The sequence below is a fragment of the Marmota marmota genome, unplaced genomic scaffold (assembly GCF_001458135.2).
Source record: "Marmota marmota marmota unplaced genomic scaffold, marMar, whole genome shotgun sequence".
Taxonomy (NCBI): Eukaryota; Metazoa; Chordata; class Mammalia; order Rodentia; family Sciuridae; genus Marmota; species Marmota marmota.
Genome location: NW_025999999.1, coordinates 3,335,013 through 3,361,120, shown reverse-complemented (window position 1 = coordinate 3,361,120; position 26,108 = coordinate 3,335,013). Strand labels below are relative to the sequence as shown.

Below are 26,108 nucleotides of genomic sequence, written 5' to 3'. Positions count from 1 at the left end.
GGGGGGGGGGGGGGCAGGGGGGCACTAGGGATTGAACCCAAGGTCTTATCCATTCAAGGTAAGCACTCCACCAACTAAGCTATAACCTCCCTAGATGGCCATTTTTCTTTACCCAAACAGTGTAGCCTAACCTGGGCTACCATCTAATGCTTTATTTAAAATCAGGATATATTTGTCTTCCCTGTCAGTACTAAAGATAACTGCAAATGAACAAAGTTTGTTTGCACTCTGAGTAAACTGTACCCCTCTATAATTATTTCCCACATCTCAATTTCTAGCTATAGTATATAGATTTCACAAGAGTAGCAAATATTTTCATGATATAATTTTGCAGGGTGTAGAAGTGGAGGCCAACTGGTGCCAATTTTTTTGTTTATGTGTCACTGTTTCCAAAGAGCATTTGGATCAACTAGTTAATAGAATTCCCTGATCTAATACAAAACAAGTTAATTTTCTCAGCTGTAAGCATATAATATTGTACAAAGCTATGTGCCTCATAGTAGATGAGCTCCTTTTAGGACATTATTCTTTTTTATCTGAATCCCCAGGACCTAGTACTTTACACATAACAAGTATTCAATAAAAATTTTGCAGGTATTCTCATAGTCAACTGAGCAGCTGTGCCCAGTGTTAGGAAGGGACCATTGAGTGATAACAAGACCAGGTGTTTTTAAGTTCCACAAGGGATTCTTATGTGTTCAAAATGAGAAGCACTATCTTGTAGCTGATAGAGGTGTTCCATTATTTTCTTGTCATAAGGCAGGTTTAGTCATGACTTATTAGTGTAGGGTCTGGAGACTTCTAGAAACTCAAATACTATTAGCATGTAATGATTGTTCTAAAACTCCTAATCATACAAAGCTTTGCTGGATGCTAAGATCCCTCAGAAAAGAGGTATAACATCACACAGGAAAATATTGCACATCACTCCTTTATTATACTGATCTGGAAAAAAGATTTTATTACAGTTATGCTAAATGAGTACTGGGCCTTTGTGGCAGGGCCAAGCAACTGGAACAAGACTCAGAAATCAGACACAGTAAAAGACACGCTTGGACATGATCAAGGGGCATTTCACTGCCACAAAACAAGGCAGAGGAGAGATTCTCTAAGATACATAGCAAGATACACTCCTGCACCTTATAGGCCAAGGAGCTTATCCCATATTGGTGTGAGGAATGGCTTAGTTTCTGGTGACCACATGTGGGACTAACCACCACTAGAAAAAACCCAGAAGGTTTTTTTTTTTAGTATTTATTTATATATATACTTTTTCTTTAGTGAAAGTAAATGTAACAAAAGTTAGGGTTGATCCCAACATTGTGGAGCCAGCTCCTCTGGGGTCAGGGAGTTGTCTTTCTTAAATCACCATGCAGGTTACTTTTGTATTCCACTGGAATGACTAGAGCCCCCTGCTACCCATCTTCCCAGTGACCTGAATACAGAAGAGTACAGAACTGGCTCTTAGAAACACAAACAGGCTCTCTGGCTTCTTCTCATTGGTCATGCCTTGGCACAATTCCTCCCTACCCTTCTCAAGAAAAAAACCAACAACTACAACCTCAACTCTTCTGGATATGAGGAGCCTTCCCTGGGCTTAGATTGAGAACCTGTGCCCCAGAGTTTCTATTCTGATTACAATCTACAAAGGGAGTGGGTGCAGGAGACAAAATGCTAAAATTAAAGTGGGAGCTACTGGTCCCCATCTGCAGCTACAACTTAAGATGCCCACAGATGTGGTCAGTATGGTGATGCAGGAGAGAGGTGCAAAGGAATGGATGGGCAGGGTCTTCCTTGGTACAGTGGTCTGCGATCTTGCCTTTATTTCTTTGCCTTGCCCTGTGCAGCCACGGCTTCCATCGCTTTACGAACGGTCTCTTCATCCCCCAGGAACTGCATGGGCTTGATGGGCTTCAAATTCTTGTCCAATTCGTAGACAATGGGAATACCAGTTGGCAGATTCAGCTCCATGATGGCCTCTTCAGAGAGACCTGAAAAGAGCCATCCTGATCAGCCACACAAGGTGTGAATCCACATCACCCCTCTAGGTTTACTCTTCATCCCCCCAGGTGAGAAAAGACTTTGGTAGGAATTAATGATTAATTGATTAATCTGATCTTTGTAATAGTAATTAGATATTTATAATAGTAGATTGACTCCATAAGGAGTGGCCTCTAGGACTAATTTCTCAAGCCACTAAACTGAAAAGCAAGGAAAAAAGTGTGAGAATGTACACAAGATTCTGGGGTGGGCTACCAGCAAACTACAGAAAGGTGCATACTGCAGATATATCCCTACCTAGTAAGATCTAAACCTACAGTGAAGCATGACTATCCACATCCCAAACATCCTATATAGTCCATCCTTCTGTGAAAATTTGGCACTCTGGGCTTCTAGATCCTCAGAAGCTAAACAATGTAAGATGGAGATTTATATGTGAAATTGAGCCAGGCTGAAACTGAAGAACATTGTATCAATAGTTTACATCCTCGTCTAGAGATGGGCATCTCAAACTATCATAAATATTTTTCTGAACCAGGTCTAGAATAGGACCTGAGGTTCTGCATGTATAACAAGTTGTCAGGAGTTCAGCTGCTACTGCTCTGCAAACAAATTTTGAGAAACGGATAAGTGTCTTATACTAACTTATACCACTATAAGTCAACGTAAATTGTCTAAGACTATCAGTATGTTGGCCCTTTCCCAAGGGTCTCCTTTATACTAAATTATGTCCCTAATTCGGGAAGTTCTGCTTTATCCATCCCTGAGGGCCCATCTAAAAAATGCACATACCCTCCAGATGCTTGACAATGCCCCTAAGGCTGTTGCCATGGGCAGCAATCAGAACCCGTTTCCCCTCCTTTATCTGGGGGACTATTTCTTCATTCCAGAAGGGCAGAGCTCTGGCAATGGTGTCCTTCAGACTCTCACAGGAAGGCAGCTGATCTTCAGTAAGGTCTGCATACCTACGATCCTATACAACAACAAAACTTGTTTACCAATTATTACCAGTAGCATTCAATAAATGGCTTTCGGAATGTATAATAATTCTGCCATTCCTCATCTCCTAAGGAGTTAAGGGATGGATGAAGTTCTCTCACCAAGGTTCAGCACATAGCTGCCAGCTTAGGAAAAAGGATCATTATCCTGCCATTCCCTCCCCCACTACTCAATACAAAAGAAATATAACTTAGAAAAGTTATGCAATAAGATTTTTCCTAGTTCATTTTAACTTGTAATTGATTTAGGAAGCTTAAGAATGGGTTTTATAAAATGATAGTAGAGGTACAAATATGGAGATAAAAATTCTGAAATAAATACTAAATTCATATTGTAACCAGCAGTCATTCATTGGTAGAGGAAAGACTCCATTAACTATTTTATCATAAATTATAAGCTCAATGGGACCAGGAAGCTACTAATAAAAATTTAAAAATAATAACGATAAGGAGGCCGATTCTAACCTCTGATTCTAGGTGAAGTGATCAAACAGGTTTGCCCATACCTTACTGATATTGCTGTAGAAGGGGTGATCAGGCTCCATTGGAGGCGGTGGGACATCATAGGAGCGCCTCCATATCTTTACCTGGGCCTCGCCATGCTTGGCAGCAGTTTCTGCTTTATTGAGGCCAGTCAGACCCCCATAGTGCCGTTCATTGAGGCGCCAAGTCCTCACCACTGGCAGCCACATCTGGTCAATGGCATCCAGCACTGTCCAGAGGGTTCGGATTGCTCTTTTCTGTACTGAGGTGAAGCAGATGTCAAATTCATAGCCAGCATCTGGAAATTAGAAGTTCCAAGTGCTAAGTTAACCAAGTTCACTCTGAACCATAATTTTTTTTAACACATAAATCTCTTATACAGGTATCCGAGTTAAAATTATTTGGCAAATATTTTATTTTGTATATTTCCATAGTAAATGTGATATCATGTCTTTGAGAAAACAAAATTTGTTTGTTTTTTGGTACCAAGGACTGAATCCGGGGCACTTAACTACCGAGTTACATCCCAAGCCCTATTTTGTATTTTATTTAGAGACAGGTTTTCACTGAGTTTCTTAGGCCCTTGCTGAGTTGCTGAGGATAAACCGTGATCCTCCTGCCTCAGCTTCCCGAGCTACTGGGATCACAGGCATGAGCCAACAAAATTTGTTGACTTATGTATATATCTCCTAGTAGATCCCTAGTAATGCATCTACCCTAAGGCCTAATGTACTGACAAGTTAACCTGAGGCATGTGCTTGTATGCTAATTTCCAAAATAGTGTTTAAACACTTGGGGAGAGTGGGGTGTGCTGGGGATTGAACCCAGGGCCTGCAACCGAGCTATATCCTTAGCCCATGTGTAAACACATTTTAAGAATTTATTTCTACCAGGCACAGGGATGCATAACGTAATCCCAGCTGCTCAGGAGGCTGAGGCAGGAGGATCACAAATTCAAAGCCAGCCTCAGCAACTTAGCAAGGCACTAAGCAACTTAGTGAGACCCTATCTCAAAAAACAGAAAGGACTGGAATGTGGCTTGGTGGTTAAGGACCTCTGGGTTCAATCCCTGGTACCAAAAAAAAAAAAAACAAAACCACCCAACTTAGAATCTCTTCCTAAATAGTAACAGCTTACATTTCCAGAGGGCTTACCATTGGTATGGCACTATGTTTTACTTAGTCTTCATAACAATCCTATGAGGTTACAGTCTTTACATCCATTTTACCAGATGAGGGAAATAGATGTGAAGAGATAAGCAAATTATCCAAGATTACAGCCATTATCTGGACAAATAAAACCTAGGCTGCAGGCTGGGCTCGGTGGCGCATGTCTGTAATCCTAGTGACTTGAGAGGCCTCAAGTTCGAGGCCAACCTCAGCAACTTAGTGAGGCCTGAAACAACTTAATGAGACCTGTCTCAAAACAAAAACTAAAAGGGGCTGGGGTTGTAGCGCAGTGGTAGAGTGCTAGCCTAGGATGTGTGAAGCACTGGGTTTGATCCTCAACACCACATAAAAATAAATAAAATAAAGGTATTGTGTCCAACTACAACTAAAAAATAAATATTAAAACAAAAACAAAAAAAAAACTAAAAGGGCTGGGGATGTAGTGGTAAAGTCCTCTGGGTCCAATCCCTTATTACACAACCACCACCACCACCCCCTGCAAATAAAAACAAACCTAGGCTGAGGGGATTCTGAACCCAACCCCAACTCTTTTCTGTGCTGGAACTGAACCCAGGGCCTCATGCATGCCAGGCAAGCACTCTACCACTGAGCCACATTCCCAGCCCCCAAACCCAACTCTTAACCACCATCTATCTGTAGCTGTCTCCATTTTCCTAACTCCTAAGGATGCTGGTGTTTGTATTAGTTTGAAATATCATTTCTGATACTTATTAGACCTCTAGTTTTGGAAAAATGGGATTTTAAAATCCCCAAAATCAGAACACAGCAAATGCTAAATAAAACTTCAGTTTGTTGCATGAAATTGTATCCTCAGGACAAGGCTGACCAGACTTGGCTATTGTCACCTACTTAACCACCTTTTCCTTTTGGGAATCAGGAAAAGTGTGGAAGTCCTTAATCCATCACTCCTTTTTACCATAGTAAAAAGTGCTAACCTATTCTCTAAGTCTTCTCCCAAAATTAGCAGAAACCATTCTATATATATATATATACAAAAGTTTTCGGTGGACACAAAATCTTTTTTTTATTTTTACGTGGTGCTAAGGATCAAACCCAGCACCGCGCATACGCCAGGCAAGCACGCTACCACTTGAGCCACATCCCCAGCCCCATCCTCAGCCGTTTTTGAGACAGGATCTCACTAAATTGCCCAGACTAGGCTCCTCTGCCTCAGCCTCCTGAATAGCTGGGATTACAGTAGTCATATAGTACCAGTGGCACCCAGCTATCTGATTCCTTTATAAATTAATCACTCATTTCTCCATACATGTTAGTTATTGTATGTCAGGTTGTAATTAAGAGTTATGTTGGCCCAGCCAATAAGTTACAATGAATCAGTCTTGTTTCATCAAATGATTTTCCCTCCCACCTGAATGAGGAGACAACTTTTTCCTTTTGGGAATCAGGAAAACATTCTTGTTCTCCACAACATTACAAGGTCCTCTTCAAATTTTAGCACAGATGGGCACCATGACACAGGCCTGTAAGCCCAGAGGCTCGGGAGGCACGCGGGTTCAAAGCCAGCCTCAGCAAAAGTGAGAAACTAAGCAATTCAGTGAGACCTGTCTTTAAATAAAATACAAAATAGGGCTGGGGATGTGGCTCAGTAGTTGAGTGCCCCCAGAGTTCAATCTCCCGTACCCCGCAGCCCATAAAAAGAGAGCCAATAGGGAATGGAAAGATGAACCATCAGGAAACCCACCATCACCATCACCAAGAGAAAAGACCACAGATATCTTCATTGATCCTCAGGACCAGGCTGAGGAGACTTGGCTACTGTCACCTACTTAGCCACCTCCTCCCTAACCTAAAGGGGAAGAATGACTCCCAACAAAGGCTGAGTCAGTAGGAAGTGAATACCTATAGTGCAAACCTCAGCTCCCATGATGAAAAGCTACAGGCTGTTTAATTGCAATTATTTCCACTTGCAGTGGAGTATCTATCTCACTTTGGATACATGAATAGTCCCTGAGGAGAAAAGTGCTTCCCGTTAGGACTCTTTAAAGAGAATGCTAAAGGATCAGAAGCATAAAGCCTTTTCCTTTGGCTTGCCCATTAAATCAGAGTACAACCAGGGATAGGGTGGATGGTGTAGTGTGGACTCCATTCTCCCCAGGATACCTCTCCCTTTCTCTACCTTAACGTGGCATGGGGAAACAGTTCTCACTAGATTCCTGCTGAAACCAACTCTTAACCAACTCTTAACCACCATCTCTAGCTATCTCCATTTTCTCCTACTATTAACTGAAGCACAAAGGAATTTAATATATGTATTTAAGATATTTTATATTACTAGATTATTCATAATGATAATCAGTTTTTGCTTTTGGTCTTATTCTAAAATGTAATTATTTGTAATGCACACAACACATTAAAAATTTTTATCTGATTTTTCTGAAATTTAATACTAACAGTATTTTAAAACTGAAATGGGGCTGGGCATGATGGCACAACTGCAATTCCAGTCCCAGGGGGACTGAGGCAGGAGGATCAGGAGTTCAAGTCTGGCCTGGACAAACCAGTGAGATCCTGTCTCAAAAAAAAATTTTTAAATAAAATAAAAAATAACAGCTGGGTGTGCGTGAAGCTCAGGAGAGTATCCGTGGGTTCAATCCCCAGTACCATGAAAGAAAGAAGACTGAAATTGGGTTTGTTATTTTACAGATATTACAAGTTTAACCATTTGATGGTCTTAAAGGACTTTGTCCTGGGCTAAGCATCAGCAAAACACCACAGAACTACACAGTTCTTCCTGCCAGAGAACCAAAGAAAATGGCCTCCTTTACTAGTACTTTTCCTTTAGGGCCTCTCCTAGATGCCAAGGTTAAAACAGGCCATCCCAGAGCATTCATATCTGCCCTCCCAACAGGATTACATTTCTCAGACTTCCAAAGCTTTGTCCCTTTCAAAAGGATGTACAATGGAGGTCAAGAAGCTAGAGAGGGCAACTTGGGGTCAAATATCAGCACCACATCAACCATGCATATAACCCTTTCATATACCAGTTTTGTCCAGAGATTAGAGGGGACCAGGGCAGGATCTGCCTTAGTCATGAGTGAAAGCACTTCAATAAAGGGATTCCTTATTAGAATTCCAAAATCACGGAGATGGGTCAAGCCAGAATAGGCAAGCATTTTCTGGGCCACTTCCACTTTTCTAGGCCTTTGTCCTTGGCCAATAGCCCGCCAGTTCCTCACACCTACCTGTTACTCCACCCAGAAATGGGGCAAGGACCTTGGACTAATAAGCAGATACGACCTTGAACAAATCACCTTTCCAATCCTCACTTTTCCCATCTATAAAAGGGGGACAAGGAGGGATAGGAAGGAAGGGATTTTTATGGAGCCACTTTAGAAACTATCAACTCAAATCCTTCATTCACTCACTCGGTTGCAATTGGATGCGTTTTGGATTCAGTATTTGTGGCAGGTTACTTAACTGCAAAGCAGTCCCCAAGCACGCGGATTTCTCGGTGTCTTGAAACAGGTTAGGCACCCGTAGCGAGTCTCACTCCGGGTACTGCAGGTAAGAGCCTGCTAGTGGCCTGCCGCTTCGCTACCATCTGCAGCAGTTCCTTAAAAAGGCCAGCCATTGGAAGGCACCAGGCACTTTCCATGAGCCCCACGCCCTGGGAGAACCCTACAATGGCCTACCGACCGCAGGCGGCCCCATCTCCAGGAAAGCCACCCCTGAAGTGTAAATTCTCAGGCTAAAAGGGGAGAAATTGCATCTAGGCGATGTCCCCAACTGCGCAATGGGCTGCGAAGCAACCAGCCACGCGTCCTCCTCCCAGCACGGCCCCTCACACTCCACTAGGTGACCTTGAGCAAGTCGACTCCCCACGCTGTGTCCGCTTCCCCAGCTGCAAATTAAACTGCTGGAGAGAGGCTGCGCAAGCTATCGGCCCTGTTCCGGGGCTCGCACTAGGGGTGCCTCCAAGGCCGGGCGCCCCCCACGACCAAGCCCGCTCGGTACCTCGCAGAGCCTGCCCGCCGCGCTTCGCCTCCTCGTGGCCCGCCGGGCTCAGGTCGGCGTCGTACCAGCCGCTGAAGCGATTCTCTAGGTTCCAGGCGCTCTCACCGTGCCGAATCAGCACCAGCTTGTAGGCAGCCATGGCGGCGAGGTAAGGATGCGGCGCCAACTAGAGCTTGCAGAGATTCCGGAGTCAGCCCGCCCCCTGGCCGCGCCTGCGCGCTCGCAACCCACGCCGGGTTCCCGCGCGCTTTCTCTACTAAATCTTTCCACTTTCTCGGGAACGCCCTCCGCCCGCCAGGTGTACGCATGCGTTCTATGCCGCAGTTGCAGCCAGTTTAGGGTGGGGGCGCGCTCCGGAACACAAGAGCGCATGCGCTCTCCATCGCCTGCCTCGCCTCCGCCGCGGCGGTCACGGAGCGCACGTAAGCACGAAGGGCGGCTGGGCCTTAGGCTTGCACGCTGCCTGGTGCTAGGGTTGGGCGGTGCTCTTGATGTGGTCCTTCATGAGCCCCTATCCTTTGAACCGCTAGGTAATCCCAAGTTTTTGTTCCATCTGTACACAGTTTGATTCACAACTGCGTTCGAGTCTTCATTCATCCATCTTATGTACTTTGAATCACCGACAGGTCACAAAACCTGTCTCAGCCTGGGCTGAAAAGTGGACATTGTGGTTCTTACCTGGTACCTGAATCGATTCTGCCTAGAAGTGCTCAGCATACGGTGGTAGTCGCGCCAGGCGTGGTGGCACATACCTGTAATCCCAGCTACTTGGGCAAGACCAGTTTGGGAAACTTAACGAGACTCTCTCAAAATTGAATTAAAAAAACGGGATGTAGCTCAGTAGTAGAGTGCTAACCTAGCTTGTGGAAAGTTCTGTGTTCAATCCCCAGTACCACGAAAGAAGAAAAAGAAAGTTGTTGCTGTTTCACGTCAGTAGGATACTGGTCTTTTTACTTACTTTACAGATGAGGACCCTGACTCTGCTGATTCCATAACCCTGCTCCGATCTTTGTCCACAGCTTCTTGTTGATGTTTCCCCCTACAATCATGAAGCAAACGCTAGGCCCCTTCATACATTCTGGAAATTGGTGGATTCTGGTCACTGCCAGGGCCCATTTTTGCCCCAATCAGTAATTTAAAATATCTGCCTGTTTGGGCCGCCTTCTCCTGCGCACATCCCTTCCTCCTGGTTTATTTCAATCTAGCCACTTTAATGAACACTAAACATGTGCCAAGCAGTGAGAATGAGTCGAATTCCTGCCCTTCAACACAAACAGAGGTCAAAGAAGAGCCACATCTGTGCTGCTTGCTGTATTTTGACAGGAGAGCTAGAAGAGTTTTTAGCCAGGGAAGGTGGTATAATTCCAGCAATTCTGCAGGCTGAGGTAAAAGGATTGCAGGTTCAAAGCCAGCCTCAGCAACTCAGCAAGGCCCTAAGCATCTCAGCAAGGTCCTAAGCAACTCAGCGAGACATTCAAAATAAAAAGGACTGGGGCTGTAGCTCAGGGGTAAAGCACCACTGGGTTGAATCCCCAGTACCAAAAAATAAGAGACAAAGGGGTCCCTGAGGATGTGGAGATATAACTCAGTGGTAAAGCATCCCTGAGTTCAATCCCTGGTACCAAAAAGAAAAAGGAAAAGAAAAATATTTTTAGCATGCACTGGTAAAGCACCTACTACATGCCAGGCAGCCTTGTTAAGTGCTTTAAACACTAACTCATTCAATCTTCCTATCTTCCTAGGACCCCCTGAAACAGGCACTCTGCCGCAGTCCGGCTGGCTGGGCAAAATAACCGGGGGGTGAGGAGCAACTTGTGTACATTGATACAGCAGGAATGGGAGCCATTTATTGCAGGACAGGAGCAGTATTTATACATTCCACACAGCTTATCTAATTATAGAGCAGTCAACCAATCAGGAATCTCCACACTTAATGGCTCGCTTTTGTTACTTCTCAAACCACTCCCTCTGGCATTTTGCCAGGCACCATCCAGACTTGTTTACCAACTCTAACATTCCCCTGGCTAAATGCCAGGTGTTATTTTGACTTGTTTACAGACTCTAACAGCACTCCCCACTTATACAGATGAGGAAAGTGAGAATAGGGTCATTTGAACAAGGTTAACTGGAACCAGGATCCAAGCCTAGGCTAACTGGCTCCCAAGTCCATGCTCTCACCTATACTCCAACCTCCATTTTTTTTTCTTTTTTTTTTTTTTGCATTTTAGGTATTTGTTGACCCCAAAGGGTGGAAAAAAAGATTTTCAGAGATAAAGAAAAGGCCCTTTAGGAACTTCAAAAATCAAAACGTGGACTGGGGCTGGGGCTCAATGGTAAAGTGCTTACCTAGCATGTATGAGGCATTGGGTTCTATTCTCAGCATCACATATAAACAAATAAATAAAATAAAGGTCCATCAACAACTAAAAAAATATATATTTTAAAAAATCAAGGGGCTGGGGTTGTGGCTCAGCAGTAGAGCACTCACCTAGCACATGCAAGACCCTGGGTTTGATCCTCGGAACCACATAAAAATTGCCGCAGTCTGGCTGGGCACAAAATCACGAGCCACCACACAGCTTGTAGATTCAAACAGCAACTCTTTATTCCCGAACTCACACCAGCCGTCTACAAACACGTTCTGGGGAAATCCACGTTCTCTGCCCAAATCCACGTTCTCTCCCAAATTCACCTCCACTGGGCTTCTGTCTCCCAAAATATACTGTCTGAATCCCGTGAGAACTCAAGGGGAACTTAGGCAGCAGGATACGCCCTATTCCCAGCAGGAATAATCTTAAACCTTAAACCTGGAACCTAAACTGGGAACGCCCTAAACCCGATTATGTTAAACCGGGAACACCCTAATCCGCCCTGGTCCTTGAGCAAGGTCAACTACATTCAATGTCACTGCAAAATGTCAGCAACATGGGGTACGCTGGCAAGGAAATTGTCATACCTACTTGGCTAATGGCTCCCAGCAAAAAATAAATAAATAAAATAAAGGTATTGTGTCCATGTACAACTAAAATTTAAAAAATAAATTAAAAATAAATAAATCAAAACGCATATGACAGGTTGTAGATAAATTATTATAATACCTACTGTTTGTAGAAGTTTAACATGTTGTGTTTATTATCTCAACCCTCCAACAATTCATATCATGTAGCTACTTATACAATTGTGTTCCACAGATGAGGAAACAGAGAGAAAAACTATGCACACAATCACAGCAGGAAGTGGAGGAGACACCAGGACTCAAACCCAGGCAGTTCAACGGCCTAGTCTGCACACTAACCACAGCACCCCATTGCCTCCCTCTTCTGCAGCTGGGAAAATATGGAATTCAGTGTCAGAGAGGTGACTGGAAGGAGAGCAGCTCCAAAAGTTGCACCCAGAAACTCATGGGACTCCAGGGCTGCACAGCTGGAACTGCCCTCCCAGCAGGATGCCTGATAGGGGATGACTAGCCTGCAGGAAAAAGAGCAAGCAAGATAACTAGAATTATTTGGCAGGAGGCCAAGGGCATCTGTGCCACCAGCCCTGGGAAAAAACTAAGGAATATGCTTTATTTCCTTCACCAATCCCCTCTGCCTCCAGAAGGAATCTCTCATCTCCTTGAAACTATGATGAACTCTGGAAATTCTGTGCCTCACAGAGTATTTACCTTGGATTAAATTATCTCAGAGTTGTGTTTTTTGTGTTTTGTTTTGTTCTGCAGTACTGAGTATTGAAACTGGGCTACACACATGCTAGGCAATTCAATTACTCCACCACTGAACTACATCCCAGCCCTTATTATTTTGAGACAAGTTGCTGCTAAATTCCAGGCTGACCTGGAACTCATGATCCTCCTGCCTCTGCCTCCTGAGTACCTGGAATTACAGGTGTACCACCATGTTTGACTACCTCACTATTTTTCATGAACCTTGCAAATTCCTTGAGGATAAGTACATCTTTACATATTTCATACACCCACACACATGCAGGTAGCAATATGCTTTGCCCTTTGTAGTGTCCCTGAATGTCCTTGAGTATCAGAGCTGGGTGAGGCCTCAATAGTCCTCCACTGCAAGTGCCCATCTCCTGCCACTCCAGTTCACATTGGAAAGATGAGGAAAGTGAGGGGAACCATTCAAAAGAGCAGGAGATGAGCAAGAGACCAGATTTATCAGTAACAAGTCAGAGGCAATCCATGGGGAAGGGCCTCAAGGTTGGGACTTGCTATGTGAGAAGAGAGAGGCAGGTGCACAGAGATCCTGAGAGATAGTAGATGGGAGGCCATGCCTGCCCATAGGACCCTGAAGGCTGTGCAGACAGAAACAGAATTCCTGGGCAATTATGGGACCCTAGTCAGTGTCTATCACAGCATCTCAAATCTAAGAAGTTTAAAGCTTATCAAACCAAGATTTCTTAAATGTTGGTAAAAGGTAGGAATAAATCAGTGTATGTCACCCTCCACTGTTTTTTTTTTTTTTTTTTTTTTTNGGTTTGTATTTTTACCCTTAGTTGCTTATTTTCCTCCTAGTTTTTTTTTTTATTATTCCTATTTTGTGGGTTTAAAATTTTTGTCTTCCTACATCGTTTTTAATCTTATCTCTTTTGAACACAAGACACAGACATGGGTCAGGACTGACTCCTGAGCTGAGGATTCTTAACAGTTTTCCAACCACAAGGGTATGGGTTAGGACAACTCAGAGAAGGATAACCAGAAGTCACAGCCATTACCCTCCACTGTCCCTCCAGAACAGAAATGCTTCCCTGAGCTTTCCTTCCCCATTTATTTTCCCCACTGAAAAATAACTTCCTTATCAAGTACTGAACATTCAGTGAAGGCCCAGATTTAGAATGAGTGGGGCGAGCCTCGTCTCCAAGGGATGGAAGAGGGGTGGTTGCTGTTCAGCCCTGGGACTCCCTGTGAAGACACCACATGTCTTTACTTGCAGAACCATCTTGCAAACTCATCACCAGATGTTCAGCTCTCCGCGTCTGAGGAGAGGATTTATGAGAGAGAGAGAGAGAGAGACAGAGAGACAGAGAAGCCAAACTGATGACTGGCTTCTAGGAAAAGGAGCTGTCCTTTCTGTCGGGTTGAAATGCCATCGAAAAGGAACAGAGTCAGAGCCTGTGCTGCCACAAAACCAAGAGGAGAGTTCTGGACAGAGTAGTGGCTTTCTCTAGGATGCCCCCGACATTACCCCTGACAACACCCCCTCCCCCAACCTCAAAACCATTCATCATCAGGCTGGAGTGTTCTGCTCAGCTTTGGTACAAGCCCTTCTCTCTAAATTATGGAGATTGTTTGGTCTCTGAGAAAAGCTACAGGGTTTGCACCATAACCATCCGCCATGACCCTGTGTGCAAAGCCAAGAAGATGACCATGCTCAAAGCGTGGCAGTGTACAAACCTTCTTGTTCCTTCTACCTTCATGCACATTCAACTGTTTCCTTACTCTATATTTTCTTAGATTAAATTCTGAGTACAAAACAAGTACTTTGTTATTTGCACTAAATGTGTCTGGAGTTTAGTGACTGGCTAGCAGTTGGTAGTGTGTTAGTCCATGATCTCTGAGAAGCAGTTGCCAAGATAGGACTTGGAGGAAGGGTGTCAGGAGAATTGCCTGTGACAGGAAATGGGGAGGGGGAGCGCAGTGGCACTCTGAGTGAAAGAAGGTTGGGTGGGCGGAAGCATCTTAGACTGCAAGTGTTTTCTGAGGAAATTTCAGCAGTCTGTTGGGGAGTCCTTTTTTTTTTTTTTTTTTTTTAAACCAGAAATGTAGAGTTTTTTGTTTTTTTTTTTAGAGAGAGAGAGAATTTTTAATATTTATTTTCTAGTTTTCGGCAGACACAACATCTTTGGTTTTTTTGTATGTGGTGCTGAGGATCGAACCCGGGCTGCACACGTGCCAGGTGAGCGCCCTACCGCTTGAGCCACATCCCGAGCCCCTGTTGGGGAGTCCTTGAGTCAAAGTCACCCTGTCTCCTTGGATCAGGACTGCCTGGGTATCCTGTTGTGGGGATGTTAGGTCATGGGCGAAGGCAGCCCATGGGCAGTGCAGTCTCTGGGGGGATTTCAGAGTGAAGTAGGTGGGGCCCTGGTCAACCAGCTTCTTGCTATATCAGATCAGAAGGCTGTATTCTCCTGGCCACCACAGTACACTTTATGTTTCTCATAAGAGTCTTTAGGTTAGCACTCAGTGAATACTGACTGACTAAGGAAAGCCATTGTAGGTAGATGTCAGATGATGGCAAGGTAACCAGATTTCCATAGGCCTATGAAAGATTTTGCCAGGGTGCAGCAGGAAAACTGATGGCCTTTATATTTCTGACTGCAGTGGAAGAAAATGGCCTATCTGAGCTGGCACTAGGAACAGGTTCAGGGTTGTTCAGCCTCAGAAATGTGGACAAGAAAGAACAACAAACAGAAATCCACGTGAGTTCCTTAAATTGTTAAATGAGTCCACAGGACTTAGCAAGTCCACTCTTAGCTATACACTCAAGATAAATTAAAACATGTCCACCCAAAAACTTATACATAAATGCACATGAATGTTTATGACAGTTTATTCACAACAGCTGGAAGATGGAAACAACCCAAATGTCCATTAACAGGTGAATTGACAAAATATAGGACATGTACACAGTGGAATGCTATTTGGTCATAAAAAGAAATGAAGTAGTGACATAGAGTACAGCATGACTTAGCCTCGAAAACATGCTGAGTGAAAGAAGCCAGGCACAGGGACCTCAATTTATATGACTACACTTATGTGAAATATTCAGAACAGGCAAATCTATAGCGACAGAAGGAAGATTAGCTTCTGGGGCTGGGAGGAGTGAGGTTATAAATAAGGTGCACACGATTTCTTTTTGAGGTCATAAAAATGTTCTCAAATTGACTGTGGTTAAGTTGTACACATCTGTGAAGATACTAAAAACAAATTGTACACTTTCAGTGAGTAAAGAGGCCTATAATCCAACTCTGGAAACTGACGCAGGAGGATCACAAGTTGCAACCAATCTTAGCAATTTAGTGAGACCCTGACTCACAGTAAAAATAAAAATAACTGGGACTATAGCTCAGTGGTAGAGAGTCCTGGCGTTTAATCTCCAGTTCCAAAAGCAAAGAGGAAAAAAATGTGTATGATACATGGATTATATTTCAACAAACTTGGTTTCTTTAAATATTTATTTTTTAGTTGTAGTTGGACATAATACCTTTATTTATTTTTATGTGGTGCTGAGAATTGAACCCAGGGCCTCACACATGCTAGGTGAGCACTCCACTGCTGAGCCACAACCCCAGCCCCATCAACAAAGCTGTTTTCAAGAAGTTGTAAGTAATTATTAAGAAACAAAATCCCTTGCTCCATGGGAGGAAGTGGGCAGGTGGCTCTGGGGAACCTAAAATGGTGGCCCTGCTGTGGGAAGATGGCAGTCAGGGTTCTCTGGTGCAGCTCAGGGATATTCTCAGGAGTGTGACTGGGCAAGAGCAGGAGGTTCTCACCTGAGTGTGGGGACACATAATAAAAATTTGAAAGGGCCAGGATGTAGCTCAGTTGTAGAGCATTTGCCTACATGTGTGAAGCCTGTGTCCAATCCTCAGATCCACACACAAAAAAAGTAAAAAAATAAAAATAAAATAAACAGAAGACAACACAGGTTTCTGCTCACTGGGAGACATAAGGAGAGATAAAGGAAAGGCCTCAGAGAAGAAGGGGCAAAATGTGGCCATGAGGTCTGGCCAGGGGAGCCACACTACCCACAGATGCCTCACATCTCCCTTACAGGACAAGGGACTGGGAATCAGTCTTCGGAGTTCCATTTCTGATTTGATGTTCCTCTTCCCAGCCGCTAATTTCCCTGTGCTGGGAACTCCCTGGCCCCAGGAGGTTAGAGAGGTAACAAATGCAACCTCAGGGGCACACCCTGGGCCAGGCCAAAATTTTATAGCAGCCAGTCCAAAAACCTTCCTTCCATGAGCAAAGGATCCTTTGTTAAAGCAAAATAACTCCCAGAAGAGGGAATGTTTTGAGCTACCAGTTACCTGGCAGGGGGACAATTCCTACCAACAGAAAGACTGTTCTGTTGCCATGACAAGAAGTCACCTCCATGACCAGTTTTAAATAATTTAATGAGGACAACTTGTCTCCATGTGGCCCAACAAGGACAACTTGTCTCTGTGAACATGGTCTGAAAGCCAGCCCACTGGCCACAGTCACCCTGCTGTTGACCAGCCAGCCCCACCTCTCTTTCCTCCCAGGGCACCCCCCACTGAGTCTCGCACTTTCCACACCTTCTATGAGGTCACTTCTGTCGTGCACTCCTAAAGATGGGACCTGACTTGCACAGCTCCGCCTTCCTCAAGCAAGAAATACATTCACACCTTCAGCTCTTTTTTTTTGGTGGGGGGCAGGGGTAGGGTTGGTACTGGGAATTGAACTCAAGGGCACTCAGCCACTGAGCCTCATCCCCAGCTCTATTTTATATATTTTTTTAGAGACAGGGTCTCACTGAGTTGCTTAGTGTCTCACTTTTCCTGAGGCTGGCTTTGAACTCACAATCCTCCTGCCTCAGCCTCTTGAGCCACTGGGATTATAGGCATGTACCACTGTGCCTGGCCGTCACCTTCAGCTTTTTATTTAAGGACTGCTGGCCTCCTGCAGCAATGGTGTGCCAGGCATTTTACGTGCATCACTTCATTTGAGCCTCATAACAGCAACCTATTTTCAGATGCAATGCTGTGGCACAGAAAGTTCAGCTGCCCACCCCAGCTCATACAGCCGGAATGTGGCTCCAAACCCAGGCTAAGTCCAAAGCCTGGACTTTAACATCACAAGCAGCTGCAACTGTGCTATGTGCGGCCTAATGTGCTGCTGGGGATGACAAAGGCCCTCTCCCTTTCCCAGAGCTTGAGCCCTAAGTTAAACACCCAGGCCATCTGCTGCTTCTTTGTCTTGGGCAACAGGCTGACCCTCAATTTCCCTTCTTCCTGCCCAGTTTTGTAACAGATTACAACCCCAAGGACCTAAAAATAACCTTCCTGCCCCTCCAGGCCTCAGTGCTTTGGGTGTGGCAGCTTTGTTCCTTCCAAATGAACCTTGCAAACAGGTTTTAGAGCAGTTGCTATGGGGGGAGTTCCTGGCAAAAATTTGGATCAGTTAACTCCTGCCCCGTCAGTCAACTCTGTGCCTTTGGAGGTGTTACTGAACCCCCCTGGAGCCATGTTTCTCCTGTGTGAAATGAGGACACCTCCCAAGTCCTCCTCAGATCATAGGTGAGAAGGTATTTTGCAATCCCTAAGAGTTTGGGGGGTAACATGAATACATTACATTTATTACCTGCTCATTGCACACCAGGCAGTGTGCCCAGCACCTAACATACATTAGCTTATTTAGTTCTCACAAACCCTATGGGTAGGTGTTCTTATCATCTCCATTTTATATGTGGAAAACAGATTCAGAGAGTTAGGTGTCCCGCTGAAGGTCACACAGCCAGTGGTTACTTGAGTCCCAACCCAGAGGGACTAAATGCAGTATCTATCTTATGGCTAAGAATGGTATTTCCTAGGGGCTGGGGTTGTGGCTCAGCGGTAGAGCGCTCACCTAGCACATGCAAAGCCCTGGGTTCGATCCTCAGCACCACATAAAAATAAATAAGTAAAATAAAGGTATTGTGTCCAACTACAACTAAAAAATAAAAAATATTAAAAAAAAGAATGGTATTTCCTAGCATTATGTAGCCGACCACGGACAGGGCTAATATTCCTAGGTTGAAGTCATCACTGGAATTCAGAGGTGGGAGTTTGTCCTTCACCATGGACATGAGCCCTGTGGGGTATTGGGAGAAAATATGCTCAGGATATCTGGATGCTTCTTGTCCCCCCTCTTCTGGTGCCATATGGTTCCTGGAGGAGGCTCTAAGCAGATACTTTCGAGACAGAGTCCCAGTAAGTGGCCTGTGGCTGGCCCCTCAAAGCCTACTCTATGCTGGTGATTCATCCAGACACTATATATAGATATCATGAAGACTCATTTTGGAGGTAAGCAGATTTCCGTTGACCAGGAAAAGTGTGGGAAGGCTGAGCCTCAGAATCTCCCCATCGGATTTTGTAAAATCCCAATCTTCTCAACAGCGTTGCTTTCTTTCTATAGGGGTTTAGTCAAACAGGTTGTTTGAAGAGCTCCCTCTGATGGACAAGGTGCACCACTGCATCTTTTGCAAGGTCTCACTAGTAACTGTTCATATTTTGCCATAGACACGTTTTCAAATTGAACCTTCACAGTAGCCCAGTGGATTTAGTATTATTATAACAGCTTAAAGAGCAAAAAATAGACGCTTACAGAGTTTAAGATAAACCCAACACTTTCTCTGCTTTTTCTTAGCAATTGTCCCCAAGTCTCTGGTGGCTAGCACTATCTTGCTTGCAATAGTTTCCACACTATGTGTCCCCTTCCTCCCTAAACCACCAGTTCCCTTTTATCAGTCCTACCACCCAGGTCTCAGCCAGGGTCCCAGGAATGGGGCCCGTGGTGGGGGTGGAGCTGTTTCCTGGGGCCAGAGGGACTGGGGCCCAAAGCTGGTGCTGACTTCTGTCTTCTCTGTACTGATGCTTTCTTACATTAACAGTGTTTAAGCTCCTTCTTCTCTGTGTGCACAAAATCCTTTCTATTTTCAGTCTGCCTAGATAGTGTAAGATTTATACAGACAAGAATACAAATTATAAGCTCACAGCTCAATGAATTATTTCTCAGTGAACATATCCACATAAACTCCAAAAGATGATGAAATAACCACACCTTTTATACCAACTCTGTTATTACCACCTCCTGATAATCTGTTGTTCTGACTCCTAATGAGATTAGTTATGTTTTTGAACTTTATCTAATGGAATCATGCAACATGCATTCTTTTGTGTCTGGAGCCTTTCATTCAAGCTAGACAATAGGTGCGGTTGCACATAGTAGTAGTTTGTTCTTTCTCATTGCATTTACTATGTAGAAGTTGATGTGTATGGTTGAATGCTATAGCAATTAATTATATATCGATAAACTATTAACAGTAAAATGGATAAAAATTTATTTTATTATTTCCAGTACTGGATTATTATGAATATCCTCTTCTTTCTCTAAGTAAGCATCTCTATTGGTGTATATACAGGAATTAATTGCTGGATTGTAGAGTAGGATTATGTTCAGTTTTAGTAGACACTACCACATAGTTTAACAAAGTGAGTGTATCAATTTTATACTCCCACTATATAGATAGCCAGTTGCTCCATATCCTTACCAACATTAGTATCACTAATCATTTTTTTTAAATTTTTATATTTATTTTTTTAGTTTTCGGCGGACACAACCTGGGCCACACGCATGCCAGGGGAGCGCGCTACTGCTTGAGCCACATCCCCAGCCCTCACTAATCACTTTTTAATTCTTTTTTGGGGGGGGGAGTACTGGGGATTTTTTTTTTAACTTTAAAAAAAAATTTTTGAGTTGTAGATAGACACAATACCTTTATTTTATTTACTTATTTTTTATATGGTGCTGAGGATCAAACCCAGAGCCTCACACATGCTAGGCAAGTGTTCTATCACTGAGCTACAGACCTAGCACTGGGTACTGGGGATTTAACCCAGAGGCACTCTACTACTGAGCCACATCCCCAGCCTTTTTTAAAAAATATTTTGAGACAGGAAAAAAAAAAAAAAAACCTAAGTTTCTTAGGGCCATGCTAAGTTGCTGAGGCTGGCTTTAGTTTATTGTGATCCTCCTGCCTGAGCCTCCCAAGTCTCTGGGCTTACAGGCATGCACCACTGCACCAGACTACAATCAATAATCAATTTAATTTTAGTCGTTCTGGTGGGTACGTAGTGTCATTTCATTGTAGTTTTAATTTTTAATTTGCAAAGCAAATCTAGAACACAACTGGCTGCTTTTTTTCTCTCTGCAGGCCAAACTCATGTTCACACTTTCAGGTTTGGACAGGTCTCAACTCTTTCGAAATCAGATTTTTTCTAAAGTAATGGAAATGTAGATTTTTTTTTTTTTTTACCTTCAAAGGAATTCCAGTTTTATAAGGCTCCCTCCTAGGGCCAGGAGTCTCTTGGCGTGGCCCTGGAGTAAGAGACCAGAGAATTCCTAGCAACAGAACTTCTTTTCTAGCAACACCTCTACTCCGGGAGTTCCCCAGGCTCTGAAGGAAAGAGCAAACGTAAAACCGGATGTTGACTGTTTTGCCATAGTAACGCATGCAATTCCGGAAGTAATGCCAGAGGAAGAGGAAGTGAGGCGCACCGAGCACCCACGTGGATTCTCTGCGTGTTTCTGCGTCTCTGAAACCCGGTTCCCTGGGCTTGCTGGGAACCACGGTTTAGTCAACATGGGTCGCTCGGGGAAGTTGCCCTCAGGTGTGTCAGCTAAGTTGAAACGCTGGAAGAAAGGCCACAGCAGTGACAGCAATCCCGCCATCTGTCGCCACCGCCAGGCTGCCCGCAGCCGCTTCTTCAGCCGCCCCTCAGGTAACCGGTCCCTGAGACCCGAGCAGGGCCGCCTGCTTGTTTTGAACTGGCCTGAATCTGGGCGGGTCCGGGTCCTCTCGAGGTCCGGGGCCCAGGTATTGGGACTTTCACGTCTTAGGTTGTCTGATCTGAAACTCACTGTGAAGGCAGCCCTTCCATTTCACAGATGCGGAAACTGTCCACAGTGGAGAAATGACTTGCCCAGGGTACAGGACTGTAACTTAAACTTGGGGGCTGGGGCTGGGGCTCAGTGGTGGAGCGCTTGCCTCGTATGTGTGAGGCACTGGGTTCCATCCTCAGCACCACGTAAAAAAATAAGCAAAATATAAAGTTATTGTGTGCATCTACAGCTAAGTTTTGTTTTTTTTTTTTTTAAACTGGGGATCGAACCTAGGGCTTTGTGCATGCAAGGCACAACTAAGAATATTTTTAAAAAGTAAACTTAGATGGCTCGCTCTCCAGAGAGGCTTTCATCTTTATGTGTTCTCCCGGCCTCTGAATTTAACTCCCGGACGACTCCCATGGACGCTTATGCCATCAGTACAAGGGAACTGTCGGGGAGGGTTCCCTTTCGCATTGGCTTTCTAAGTTTTAGGCACACAGTGGGCCGACAAGGCAGATCGTGTTCAGAATTCAGCCTCGCCGGGTAGGGGATAGGGGACCAGACCTAGGCTGCTTTGTTTCACAGGGTTGTCTGTTTTGTCGCCAAAAGGAGGTTTGGGTAGAAGTGCGGGGCCTTACCTTGTGCCTCTGGTTCTCAGGCAAGAGCGACCTGACAGTTGATGCTGTGAAGCTGCATAATGAGCTGCAGTCAGGATCCCTGCGCTTGGGCAAAGGTGAAGCCCCCGAGACAGCCATGGACGAAGATGAGGAGCTGGCTCTTACCCAGAAGTCCTCCGGCACCTTTCTCAGTGGCCTCTCTGACTGCACAAATGTCACCTTCAGCAAAGTACAGCGCTTTTGGGAGTCCAACTCAGCGGCCCACAAGGAGGTAGGGAGGCTGAGAAGGGTGTGGGAGACGGAGGAGAGGCCAGGCTCATGCGTTTTATTTTCCTCCAGCCTTGGTGACAGCAGCTGGTTTCTGAATGATGTGTCATCTCTCCTACCCTTTGTGTCCCCTACATATTAATTCCTCCTAGGGCAGGTTTCACTTTCCACTTTTTGTAAGAGCATTTTCCCTGCTGAGGTATAAAATTCTGAGGAATATTTTCCAGACATTTATCTCCACACTATACCTAACCCAGGACATTGTACATAGAATATTTTCAAGAAACATTGAAAATACGTCAATTGTTGAATTAATTAATGCTGAGTAAGAGTGATTATAAAATGTCTTATTTAGCAAAATTAAATTTTATTTACCTTTATAATTCTATTTATACTTTAAAGTTATGTGTATCTGTAGTTTTCATTGTTTAAATGAAAAAATGTTGAAATTTAAGGTGATGTCAATAGAATAAAATGTGATAGTTATTCTCCCAATTTGACTCTTCCCCTGTGGCTACTGTATATGGGTAATAAATAAATGACCTAGCCAGGCATGGTGGCCCGTGCCTGTAATCCCAGTAGCTGGAGAGGCTGGGACAGGAGGGTCATGAGTTCAAAGCAAGTCTCAGCAAAAGCAAGTGCTAAGTAACTCAGTGAGATTCTGTCTCAAAATACAAAATAGGGCTGAGAATGTGGCTTAGTGGTTGAGTGGCCCTGACTTCAGTCCCCAGGACCAGTAAATAAATAGACAGCCCAGTGATGTAAAGGGAGCCACTTGTATAATTGAAAATTTTCTAGTTAGCTACATTAAAAAAAGAAACAGGTGGGCTGGGGATGTGGCTTAAGCGGTAGCGCGCCCGCCTGGCATGCGCGCGGCCCGGGTTCGATCCTCAGCACCACATACAAAAAAACAAACAAAAAAAGATGTTGTGTCGGCCGAAAACTAAAAAATAAATATTAAATATTCTCTCTCTGTCTCTCTTAAAAAAAAGAAAGAAAGAAAGAAAAGAAACAGGTGAAATTAATCTGTTTTTTTTCCCCCTCAATTTTCAGTGAGTATTGAACTCAGGGATATTCCACCCCTGAGCTATATTCCTAGACCTTTTGTTTGTTTTTTATTTTGAGGCAGGATTTAAGTTGCCCAGGATGGCAATCCTCTTGCCTCAGTCTCCCAAGCAGCTGAGATAACAGATATGTACCACCATGCCTGGCAAATTTTAATATATTTTATTTAAATATATTTAATTTAATTTATTATTATTATTTTAATATACAACCAATATTTTTTAAAATGAGCTTTTTCCACCCCCACCCCCCCAAGAGAGGGTCTTGCTGTGTAGTCCAGGCTGGCCTGAAACTTCTAGGCTTAAGCAGTCCTTCTGCCTCACCTTCTGAGTAGCCAGGACTATGAGCATATGCCAATATACCCGTTTCAAAAAAAATGAAAGGTACATTATTTTTATGATATTAAAAGTGTGGGGCTGGAGATACAGCTCAGTTGATAAAGGGCTTGCCTCACATGCACAAGGCCCTGGGTTTCATCCCCTGTACCATACACACACACACATACATACACACACACAGTGTGTAACCAGGCATGGTGATACATGCCTGTAATCCCAGTTGTTTGGGAGACTGGGGCAGGAGTCTAAATTCAAGACCAGCCTGGGCAACTTAGCAAGACCTTGTCTCAAATGTAAAATGAAAAATAGAAAGGGCAGTGGATATAGCTTAGTGGCAGAGCACTCCTGGATTCAATCTCAAAACAAAACAAAAACAAGTGTATAATTTACCTTTACTCCTGTATTTTCACATTTGCATATTAAATTTTTATTGGAGCTGGGCCTGGTGGCACATGTCTGTAATCCCAGTGGCTTGGGAGACTGAGGCAGGAGGACAACAAATTCAAAGCCAGCCTCAGCACCTTAGTGAGGCCCTTAGCAATTTAACAAGACCCTATCTCAAAATAAAAGATAAAAAGAGCTGGGGATGTAACTCAGTAGTAAAGCACCTTGGATTCAGTCCCCAGTACCAAAATAAAAAAAAAAGGAGGGCAGTTTATTGGAAATACTTGATTTCTATTTAGAATTTAACATTTACAGTTGCAAAAGTAGAGTTACATACCAGATTGTTCTAAGTATGTGTTTCCCAATAACTGGATCAAGTGTTTGTTGTTTTTGCTGGTTTGGTGTTGAGGATTAAATGCAGGACTTCACACATGCATGCCTGACAACTGAACTACATCCCTAGCCCAAGTATTAGTTTTTTTTTTTTTTTTTTTAATATTTATTTTTTAGTTTTCGGCGGACACAACATCTTTGTTTGTATGTGGTGCTGAGGATCGAACCCGGGCCGCACGCATGCCAGGCAAGCAGGCTACCGCTTGAGCCACATCCCCAGCTCCCAAGTATTAGTTTTTAAATTTAATTAGAATTAAAAAAATATTCTATTCTTGGGGCTGGAGTTTTAGCTCAGTGGTAGAGCTCTTGCCTCACATGCATGAGGCCCTGGGTTTGGTTCTCAGCACCACATAAAACTAAATAAATTAAAATAAAGATATTGTGTCCATCTGCAACTAAAAAAAATCAAAAATAAAAAAAGGAAAAAGAAATATTCAGTTCTTTCGTCCCAGCAGCTACATTTCAAGTATTCAGTTCTTCTTGTCAACATTACTGTTCTAGGAGTTTTTTTGTGTATTTTTTACCATATTAGGTTATTTGGATTTACCAAAATATAATTGTTTTATGTCCATTGTTCTCCAACTTTTCCCCATTGAACAGTATAGAAAGTACACTGAAAGTACATATTTGTAACTCATTCTTTTCAATGACTGTACAGCATTTAAATTCTTCATTATCAAATAATAATAGTACATTATTAATTCACTGTTGATGACTGCTTGGGTGTTCCAGTTTGTTGTAGTGAACATACTTGTGCAAAAATCTTTACACCTTTATGTAGGTATTTCTATAAGAAATGGATTCTTTTTTTGAAAAAAATTCTAATTATACATGATAGTAGAATTTATTTTGACATATATACGTGGAGTATAACTTCTCATTCTTCTGGTTGTACGTGATGTAGAATTACATTGGTCATATAATCATATATGTACATAAGATAGTAATGTCTGTTTCATTCTACTGTCTTTCCTATTCTCATTCCCTCTCCCTTTCCTTCATTAGAAATGGATTCTTTGAAGTGAAATTTTAGCATTCATGTTCTGAGTTTTTCAGTTTGCTAGACCTATGGGGTGTACCCCAGCTCTGAGTGCTTGTCCGTCTGTAGGCTTTAGGATTTTAGTTTGTGAAGAAAGGGAAGCCAACCCAGATCGGAGTAGCTTCCAGATATATCACAGGTGCCTTCTTCCTCTTGCAGATCTGTGCAGTTCTGGCTGCTGTCACCGAGGTGATTCGCTCCCAGGGAGGGAAGGAGACGGAAACTGAGTACTTTGCTGCTCTGGTGAGTGGGTGCACCTGGGGGTTCAATAGGTTAGTCAGACTACAGAGAGCAGACAGGTGTCCCTGGCCTATAGGGACAGAAAAGGATAACTTTGAACAGGTGAAAGTGCTTCCATTGTGCTCAGGCGACTTGGTAAGGCTGTAGGTATTTTTCCTTGTAACACAAAAGTCCACTCTTCTTCCCCCTGCTCTCCCCCCCCCCCCAACTAAGGATTGAATTCAGGGGTGCTTTAGCACTGAGTACATTCTCAGCCCTTTCTATTTTTTATTTTGAAAGAGGACCTTACTAAATTGCAGAGGGTTTCACTGAGTCACTGAACCAGTCTCAAATTTTCCAACCTCCTGCCACACCTTCCTGAGTCATTGGGATTACAGGCATGCACCACCATGCCTGGCTACTACTTTCTTCTTTCTTTACTGGTTCTATGGATTGAACCTGGGAGTGCTCTACCACTGAATTGCATCCCTACCCCCATCTCCTTTTTTTTTTTTTTTTT

The 26,108-nt window shown here is 43.7% G+C and overlaps 2 protein-coding genes across 2 annotated transcripts in view; one reads left to right on the top strand and one right to left on the bottom strand.

The window, feature by feature from the left end:
* Positions 1–915: 915 nt before the first annotated feature.
* On the bottom strand, positions 916–8,910 carry Pgam1 (phosphoglycerate mutase 1). The gene is made up of 4 exons (XM_015494578.2): positions 8,648–8,910; positions 3,506–3,780; positions 2,794–2,974; positions 916–1,991 (listed from the first exon to the last, which is right to left on the bottom strand). The coding sequence occupies exons 1-4, from the start codon at positions 8,784–8,786 to the stop codon at positions 1,822–1,824; spliced, it is 765 nt and encodes a 254-aa protein (XP_015350064.1). The 5' UTR covers positions 8,787–8,910; the 3' UTR covers positions 916–1,821.
* An 11,998-nt stretch (positions 8,911–20,908) lies between these two features.
* Positions 20,909–26,108, top strand: part of Rrp12 (ribosomal RNA processing 12 homolog) — a 34,741-nt gene continuing 29,541 nt past the window's right edge. Inside the window, exons 1-3 of the mRNA XM_015494577.2 lie at positions 20,909–21,163; positions 21,925–22,154; positions 25,529–25,612. Of these exons, the coding sequence (XP_015350063.2) occupies positions 20,911–21,163; positions 21,925–22,154; positions 25,529–25,612 (567 nt within the window). The 5' untranslated portion in view covers positions 20,909–20,910. The remainder of the gene's footprint in view (positions 21,164–21,924; positions 22,155–25,528; positions 25,613–26,108) is intronic.

Excerpts from the sequence above, each read along its gene's own strand:
- Pgam1 (XM_015494578.2), bottom strand. The coding sequence starts at position 8,786 with ATGGCTGCCTACAAGCTGGTGCTGATTCGGCACGGTGAGAGCGCCTGG. Across the intron at positions 2,975-3,505 it reads TCTACAGCAATATCAGTAAG|GATCGTAGGTATGCAGACCT; the intron begins GTATGGGCAAAC and ends GTTGTTGTATAG. Across the intron at positions 1,992-2,793 it reads CATTGTCAAGCATCTGGAGG|GTCTCTCTGAAGAGGCCATC; the intron begins GTATGTGCATTT and ends GGCTCTTTTCAG.